At 45.5% G+C, this 9,078-nt stretch overlaps 1 protein-coding gene across 1 annotated transcript; it reads left to right on the top strand.

Annotated features, from left to right (window-relative positions):
* Nucleotides 1–38: 38 nt before the first annotated feature.
* Nucleotides 39–5,184, top strand: LOC120792971 (cytosolic 5'-nucleotidase 1A). Its single transcript, XM_040132428.1, has 6 exons — nucleotides 39–236; nucleotides 1,715–1,840; nucleotides 2,859–2,994; nucleotides 3,117–3,239; nucleotides 4,104–4,234; nucleotides 4,347–5,184. Exons 1-6 carry the CDS (start codon nucleotides 201–203, stop codon nucleotides 4,590–4,592), a joined length of 798 nt encoding a protein of 265 aa, XP_039988362.1. The 5' UTR covers nucleotides 39–200; the 3' UTR covers nucleotides 4,593–5,184.
* Nucleotides 5,185–9,078: the final 3,894 nt, after the last annotated feature.

The raw sequence follows: 9,078 nt of genomic DNA, 5'->3' as shown, positions 1-9,078 counted from the left end.
GTGACGCCATCACGCTGCGCTCTTAAAGCGGACGTCAGGTCTCGCGAAGGCGGAACCCGAGTAAGCGGCCCCCCTCCCCCCCCTGTTTCTGGAGGGACTTTGAAGTAGCCTGACAGAGGCAGGAACCGCGAACAGGTGGACAGGTCCAACCCGCGAGGGGCCGCCGTCGAAACCCGCAGAGCCTCGGCCGAGCGGCGGACATGTTGCCCGCGGTCCGAAACAGCGACGCGAAGCAGGTGAGACGCGACCGAGGTGGGTCATCTAGGACGGTCTCATCCCCGGAGGCAGGGGGGGCGAGTCGGGCTCCGCGCATCTGCAGTAAAAACACAACCCCGAACCGGCCCCGACTCCACGGGGGGAAAATCACGCGCTATACCGCGCGGTTTCCCGGAGTTTCCCCGCCGGACTACATTCAAATAACGTCGTGTTCGAGTCCCACCTTCCCCCTTTTCTCAGAGAGCATCGAGCAGAGATGGGACGTTGGTGAAGGCGGAAGAGTTTAAAAACCTCGGCGCGGAGTCCGGCTGCGTGAAATGATTCAGACGCGGAGTTGCCGGACTCTGCGTCTGAGGTTTTAAACTCTTCCGCCTTCACCAACGTCCCATCGAAAGTGGGGGGCAAGTTTTGAAAGTGACCAAACCTGCGGGATCTGATCGTGTCGGAAACGGCTCGACGTGACGCCCAAAACCGCCGATTTTCTAACGGAGGTTCGGTCCGGTGAACGTCAGGCTGAAACTCACAACACGGTCCGCGAGGACTGACCGGGATCCTCGAAACAAAACCCAGCAAAACGATTCTCGAAGACCGTCAGAGATGCTCGACTGCCCGGTGTCTTGTCACATAAATAAACTCTGTGCAAGGATTGAGAAGTTTAAACGTCAGCAGGAGGTCAAAGGCCAGACTCCCCTTCGAATTCTGTTATTTTATCGATACTTTGGAGTAGGGTTCCACGTTGGGTCTGCCTTGTTCCCTCAGGGATCTTCGTATCGGTTCTGTGTGGGTTGCCTGTTGGTTCCGTGTGTGTCGTAAAGTTCCTTTTTACTTGAGTATTTCCCTTTTCGGCTACTTTACACTCCTGCCCTGGTGAAACGTTGTACTTTTTTTACTCCGCTGCATTGATTTGATAACTTCAGGGGCTTTGCGCATGTTTGATGTATTATCATAGGTCGTGATGATCGTTTATCGATGCCCAGGGGGGAACTCACACCTTCACCAGCTGCAGCACTAACGCTGTGAATGCATCAATAATAATAATAATCATGATGATGATGAAGATGATGACAATCATCATCATTATTAGTAATAATGATAATAATAATCAATAAATAATAATGATAATAATCAAGTAATAATAATAATAATAAGATATACGTTCTTCCATTCTGCATAATGAGTACTTTCACTCTTGGTACTTTCAGTATATTTTGATGCTGATACTTTTGTACTTTAACTTAAGTAAAAATGTGAATTAATGGCTTTTACTTGTAACAGTGTTTCTACACTGTACTATTGCAACTTTTACTGAAGCGAAAGATCTTACTACTCCTTCCACCGCTGCTTATATAGTTTGGTTTGGACAAAACCTGCTGAGGTTTTAGTTCTAGACGCTCTCCAGACCAGATCTCCACAGACCCCCCCCCCCCCAGGTTAGATTTCTTTTTTTTTTTTTTTGAAAAGTGCAGATGAAGATGCAGGTTCTGTGTTCCCTCCGCAGAAGGATGCTGACCGCGCTGTGGTCGTTGCAGTAACGTCTCGTGCAGTGTTTGAATCTGGAGGCGCCGACGACGATGAGGATCAGGATCAGGTGTACGAAGTGGGCACGGCTTTCCCGCTGCTGCAGGTCAGAGTTCAACACTGGCACCAAGTTAGCGACCGGTGTTTTGTGTGTCTAGTAGGGTTTTGGTTTTTTTTCCAGATACCGATATTTCATATTGATTGTTGTGACTAGAGCTGCAGCGATTAGTTGATTCGTCGATTAGTCGACCATCAGAAAATTCCTCAGCAACTACTTCGAGAAATCGATTCATCGTTTTATTCGTGTTTGAATCAAAAATGCCAAACATTTCTCTAACCACAGCTTCTAAAATGTGAGGATTTGCTCATTTACTGTAATATACTGACTTTGTTTAGGTTTTGGACTGTTGGTCGGACAAAACAAGCACATTAAAGAAAAATTGTAAATGGAATTTTTTCACAGTTTTTTAAAATGAATGATTACTTTTGTTTATTATTATTATCTAATAATCATTAATCACTTTCCACTCACAAAACAATGTTTGGCAGAGTCCAGCCAGCGGCTGGGAGAGAGCACATTAACCGGCAGACTGAAGTTTCAGTGGAGCGGCTACACAGTTAACATTGAGCTACGGCTGATATAATCCGCCGCCGGTGACCGTCGAACATTAAAACCGGAGAGGGCGACGGTCGGCGCCGGCGGGAAGTGAGAAGCTGCTGCCGTCACCGTCGTGTTTTCCACATTAGTCTTTGTTAAGAAAAAATAACCGGGACAGGCAAAAGGTTCCATAAGAGATCCGTTAGTAGCAGAGCCTAACAAATCCAGTTAGTTTTGCCAATTTTGGGGGGAACCGGATCCAAAATGGAACCGCTATCGAACCCAGTCCCACGTACGTGCTCACCAAATGTAGATTAATCCGCCGCTGAACATAGTCCCTAACAAATGCAACTATATATTTTGTGAGCTGTTTTTAAATATTTAGCCAGAGACGGGGCAGAGAAGCTAAAAAGTATCCAGAGAGGGTCCTTGTCGACAATAAGAAAAATACGGAATAACACCAGACTGAAGCTTTAAAGGATTAGTTTCAGACAACCTTAATTCGTGTTCATGTGTTTCTCTTCAGGCGCTCCAGAGAGTGAACCACCGTCTGCTGGAGGAGAATCCTGTCGAGTCGCTGCTGTTTGATGTCGTCCTGATCACCACCGACAGGCGGCGGCAGCGGCAGAGCTCCCGCATCACCGCCAGCACCAGGCACTACGGTAATTTAAATTTTTATCATCACCAGACGGATTACAGCCTGCAGCTGATCGGTGTGTGGCAGTTTAACATCTTGTCAGTGACGGTGTTGTTGACTTCCTGTCAATGCTTCATCGCCGCTCAGGTCTTGAAGTCGGGAGGTTTTGTTTTGCCGCCGAGGAGGATTTCATCGAGAGTTTGCTGAAAAATAACGTGCGGCTCTTCCTGTCGACGGACAGAAACGAGGCGGCGCAGGCATCACAGCAAGGTGAGGAAGTTTCTTTTTCATTTCTTCTTTTTCCTGTCATTAGTTACAGCTGGCGTGAACCTCTGCAGGTTTCTGAGGAGCTGATCACAGCCTCTCTCGTCTCGTAGAGCCTGGAAATCCTGATTTGGTCGAAGGCGACATGACATAAAAGTCTTGATCAGGGGTTAAAGAGCTTAACGTTTTTGAGATTAAGATAACTGACACATCATGTCGGGGTAAAGACCTAAAAAGTTAAACCTCAATCCCAGACACGTCTTTGGGCGGAAAGTGCTGAGCAACAAACTTCAGCCCATTTTAGAACAGAACGAGATGCGTTCATTGTAGTGAGTGTTAACGAGACTAAGAGTCGTTGTGCTACAATTCTCACATTAACAATGCGGATTGTTGTGACTTTATTCTGGAAATATTGCAACTTTTTTTTTTAATCAGAAATTTTTGCGTTTCTCAAAATACTACGACTTTCTTCCTGAAATGTTACGACTTGTTCCCCTAAAGTATGAAGACTTTACTTTCAAAATATTAAGTTTTTCCTTAAATATCATCACTTTTCCTCTAAATTATTGCAACGTTTTCCCTTAAAATATTACAACTTTATCCTCAAAATATTATGATTTTATTTTCAAAATATACTAACTTTTTAGAAAACGTGAGTTTCATTCATTTTCAACCTAATTCTCAGAATCAGTATTTATCTGTTGAACTAAAAAAAATAACATTGGCAACTTGTGTAAACATGTTTCCCTCTGAAAGCTCACAATTTAACTAGAATTTAACTTGGTTTGATTATGTATTGATAATGTATCGATATTTGTCCCGGTGAGTGTGATGTTAGAAGGTGAATCATCCTCCTTGTCGTTGCTCCAGGTGTTTTCTCGGCACTGCTGGACCAGCAGACGGCTTCCTTTCCGTCAGAGCAGCTCAGAATTTTATTCTGCGGAGACGCCATCATCCGGCCCGACACCGGCCCGACGCCGGCGAGCAGACAGGCTGCTCAGGTACTCACAGCAACATCCCGCTGACAGCTGATCTTTACTTTTTAATTCCCGCTGAGGATTTGTCCGGGGCTGACTTGGAAGCTGACTTAAAATTCACTGTCTTCCCCTGCAGAGCTTCTCGGCTCAGCTGGGTGAGATGCGGCGGAGCTTCAGTGTGCTCGACAGCCCTCTCAGCATCGTCCTGGTCACGTCGCGTGGCGGCAGAGAAAGCTGCGGCGAGGCCCTGCGGGCGCTGCGGTCTCGCGGCGTCAGCGTGGACGAGGCCTACTGCCTGGCCGGGTCCCCTCGGGGCCGCATGCTGTCCCTGCTCCGTCCTCATTTCATGCTCAGCGACGGCTTCGGCGACCTGGAGGGGTGATGACGTCATGGGGGGGCTGTCACATGACTTCACTAAAAAACCTTCACTGTGTCTTTAAGAGAAGCTGCCAAATCCACCGTCTGGACTCAGAGTGAAACGTGTCTTAAGAATTTTGTCTGTTTTAAACTCCGAGTGGTTGTGAAACAAAGAGTTTTCTGTTTCCAACATAGTTATCACGAGTTTACTGATTTATAGAAATGTCTCCATTGCTCTTTATTGCTTGTCACTGCTCTCGTGCTCTCGTCCCCCTCGGGATTCTGCCGGAATGACGACTCAAGTTTTCCAGTGATCCGATTGATCAAAGGTTGAGCTGTTGACGAGTTATGATCTGATCCTCCGAGCTGAACCTGCTCTGGAGCAGGTTGTGGCCTGCGTTTACTTTATAGAAAATCAACACTGAGCTCGGAGAAAGTTTTAGGGACTGCAGGAAGCCGGAAGAAAAGAGAGAGGGTTGATTTTTGAGATACAGATCGGTGAACAGTTGTTGCAGGTTACTGTCATTTCTTTCTGAAAGGGACTGACAGTGAGATTTACAGATAATTATGTATTTTACACATAAATAAAATAATAAAAAGAAAAAGGGCAATACAGACGTTGCGTGTGGGGTTTGTTTTTGCTGCGGTGACGCTTAAAGTTGGCCAGCAGGTGGCGGGTTCAGTCAATAAAACCTGCAAACCTGATAAGGCAGAGTTTAAGACGTAAACAAAAACACAAACACATACAGACACACATACATGAAAAAAAAGTCGCTAAATAAATAATCTCTCTCCAGTAGGTGTAAAAAAGAGAAAAAAAAAGGTTCCGGGGTCCCTGAAGAGGCTCCAAGGATGCCTTTTGGAAGTTTTTGAAGTTTTAAAGGAAGTTCCAGGGGTTCTAGGGATGTTTACGGCAGTTCGAGTGTCCATTAATGTTTAAAGGCATTTGAGGTTCTTCCTGGTGATCCTTGAGACACTTCTGGTACCTGAGATGGTTCTAGGGATGTTAAAGAAAACCTCAAGGGACATATAGAGAGGTTGTAGATGTCCTGAAGTTCTAAGGGCTTCAAAAGGGGATCCTGTTTGCCCTTAATGAGGTTCCAGGGACCTTTGGGGAGGTGCCAGGGTTAGTTGTGAGGGATGCAAGGGGTCCTTTAAAGAGGCACCAGTGGTCCTTAATGATGTTGCCCTGTTGTCCTAGATGCTACAAGGGTCCTTGAGGAGGTTCCAGAGCTCCCTAAGGGTCTACATCAGTCCTTTAGGAGGTTCCATTTGCCCTAGAGAAGGTTCCAGGGTCATTGGGAAGGTTGCAGGAGTCCTTGAGTCTGTCTGTCTATCCACCACTGTGTTGTGTGTTCTTGTAATGCACCAGATTGACTTTCTCTCCTCCTAAGGCTTTTGGCTCTTTCATTTTTTTCCTTTCTTTAATATATTTAGCGGTCTTTAGTGTTCCTCGACTAGGTACTAGGTTCCTTGAGAGATTTTTGAGGCCTTTGAAGATATTCCAGTGCTCCTGGAAACATTTTAGAGATCATAAATCCAATCGGGGCAACAGCCTGAGACGGAGTGTACCTGGAAAATCCAGGAGGTTAATGTAATCACTTTCAGTCATCAGAGGATGTAATTTACAGACGGAGGCCGAGCTGATCATCAGCCGGCGCTGACTCATCTCCGCAGCCACAAATGAAAACATGCTCGGTGAAATGAACCAGCCCAGTGCGGACGTCTGTTTCCGACAGCCTCACATCGACTGGATGTTTGTTTTCATTATTCAGAGTGAGGTATCTGACGAACGCTGTGCATCATCAGCTCTGCCTCCCGGACACAAACAAATCTTTAATTTCAATGACGAAGCTGCAGGAAGCTTCTTTTCTGCTGCTGAAACAGCCTCAGCTGCCGGCAGGAAGCTTATGTTTAAAATGTCAGGAACTAATTCTGTCCGTTAATAAATACTGCACCTACTGAACACGTCAGATTTGATTGCTTTTATTTTTTATTTTTCACCTCTTCCCTGCCCTTCATTAAGTTTTATGGGTCCTTCAGGAGGTTTCAGCGGCCCTAATGGAGAATTGTGGTGGTCCTTGAGAACGTTCTGTGAGTCCTTGAGCAGTCTCAGGGGTCCTAGATGAAGTTCTTTCACTCTGTAATGTGGCTCTAATCGTCCCTGACGTGGTTCTAGTTATCCTTGAGTAATTCCAGTGGCCCTCAATTTCCCAGTGGTCCTTTTAGAGGTTCTTTGGGTCCTTGATGAGGTTATATCAGTAATTTAGGAGATTCCAATTATCCTTGAAGTGGTCCCTCTGGTCTTTGAGGGGGTCTAGGGGTCCCTGAGCAGGTTTCAGGGGTCTTTCGTGAGGTTTCAGCAGCCCCAAGGAGGTCATAATTGTCCTCCAGTGGTTCTTGAGGAAATTATGTAGGTACCTGAGCAGTCCGAGGGATCCTTGAGGTGATTTTAGGGGTCCTTCAGGAGGTTACAGCAGCTCTAAAGGAGGTTGTATTTTTCCTTGAGAAGGCTCCAGTGGTCCTTGAGGTGTTTATGTGGATCCTTGAGCAATCTCAAGGGTCCTGGGGAAGTTCTGTGGCTCTGCAATGTAGTTCCAATGGTCCCTGAAGTTAACCTTGGGAATATTATAGTGTTCATTGGGGTGGTTCTAGCATCCTTGAGATAGTCCAAGAAGTCCTCAATGTCCTAGCGTTCCTTGAGAAGACTCACTGAACAGAGTAATCCTTGAGAAAGTTCAGGAGTTTATAATTTTCCTTGAAGAGTCTTTAAAGTGGTTCCAGTGATCATCATTCTCCCACTGGAAGTTGTGTGGGCCCTTTAGTGGATTCTAGGTATCCTTGAGTTGGTCTCTGTGGTCTTTCCTGTGGTCCCTGAGTAGGTTTCAGGGGTCCCTCGGGCAATTCCAGGGGTCCTCTGTGTCCCACTGGTCCTTGAGAGGTGTTACTATACATGTATGTATGGAATTCCAGGTATCCATGGGTTAGTCTCTGTGGCCTTTCAGGAGGCCTGTGGGTCCCTGAGTAGGTTTTGGGGGCCCCTCAGGAGGTTTCAGCCGTCCTTAAGGAGTTGGTAGTGTTCCTTGAAAAACCTTTAAGGTGGTTCCATTGGTCCTTGAAGATGTTCTTTGGCCTTTAAGTATTTATTGATTTTTCTTTAAAGGCAAGTTTTTGGTGCAGAGAAGAGAGAAAACCTTCATATAATTTCAGGGTTGTAGGATTAGAACCTGTCTTTTATTACCAAGATGTGGAAATAAAAGATAAATTAAGTAAACAAAAACAAAATAGCACAATCAGGAGTCAGAGATTCAGTCCACGATAAAAATGAAAAGACAACACGTCATAGTTACAGAAAATTTTTATCTATATTTGATCTGATCTTTATTTACAGTCCCTTCTTCCTCTGAACCTGTTAAGTAAATAGGATGGAACCTGAACCATCGCATCTACCCAGTCTGTCATATCTGAAGATTTAGCTGGTTTCCACTGCCTCAGAATAATTCTGGAGGCTATAATTGTACCGACCAGAAAAACTGCAAATGCACACTTTGATATAATTGGTATTTTGGAGATCTGTCCTCTGAGGAACATACAACGGGGTTCAGAGGGAACCAAACCAATTACCCAGGACTCGCTAAAGTACATTCCCATTTACAATGTGGAAAATGTTCCCACTCCCATTTTGCAGCACAAATTATCTTACATTTTCCACATTCTGCCAAGATACTCAACCCCATTCCCCATATTTAAATTCTCTTCTCAGACCTCCCTGCCACAGCAGTCTCACATTAGACAAGGTTTACTTCTAAAACTGATTTTTTTTTAACTTATAAAACTGAATTTTTCACATGGGAAACCCACAGATTCAAATTATCCCCAGCGAGGTTGTCTGTAACGCCACTGAACCCACATGTTAAACTTAAATATAACAAAATTGTTCCCTTAAAACCAAATTGTTGGATTAAATCTCCGTAGAATATAAATACACAGTCTTTACACAGCTCTCCAACAGTGAACGCCGTTAGAATGGAACTGTGTAGAGTTATTTTTTCAAATTCCTGACAAGGTTGCAGTTGTCACTCCGATGGTTTCAGTGGTCCTCGAGGAGGGGTCAGGGGTCGGGGGGGGACCAGTGGCCTTTAGGAATCCGGGGGAACATTTGCGATTTACATGTCGTTAAGTGAGAGAGAAAAGCAGCAGGCAAGAAACGGACGTGGCACCAGACTGGTTCACTGTCCACGCAGCCACTGGAATATAAACTAAACCTAATTATGACTGAATTATTAAAAGAGTCGCGTCTCCAGATAGAGACGGGAGGTGTGTCCACCGCTGCCCCTCCATCCTCCCTTGAGGTTCGGATGACTCCGCTCCTCGGCTGATCCCCCAGCAACGCAGACAACAAGACCTCAAATTTAAATAAAAAAAAATCACCTCATCACCTTCAGACCAGAGCGAGAGTCCGGGGTCCTCATTAGCGTTCGTGAAGAGGAGTCTGGAGTTAGCAGCTCGGA

The sequence above is a fragment of the Xiphias gladius genome, chromosome 8, assembly GCF_016859285.1.
Source record: "Xiphias gladius isolate SHS-SW01 ecotype Sanya breed wild chromosome 8, ASM1685928v1, whole genome shotgun sequence".
Taxonomy (NCBI): Eukaryota; Metazoa; Chordata; class Actinopteri; order Istiophoriformes; family Xiphiidae; genus Xiphias; species Xiphias gladius.
Note: the sequence above shows the minus strand (reverse complement) of the source record. Positions and strands in the feature narration are given on the sequence as shown.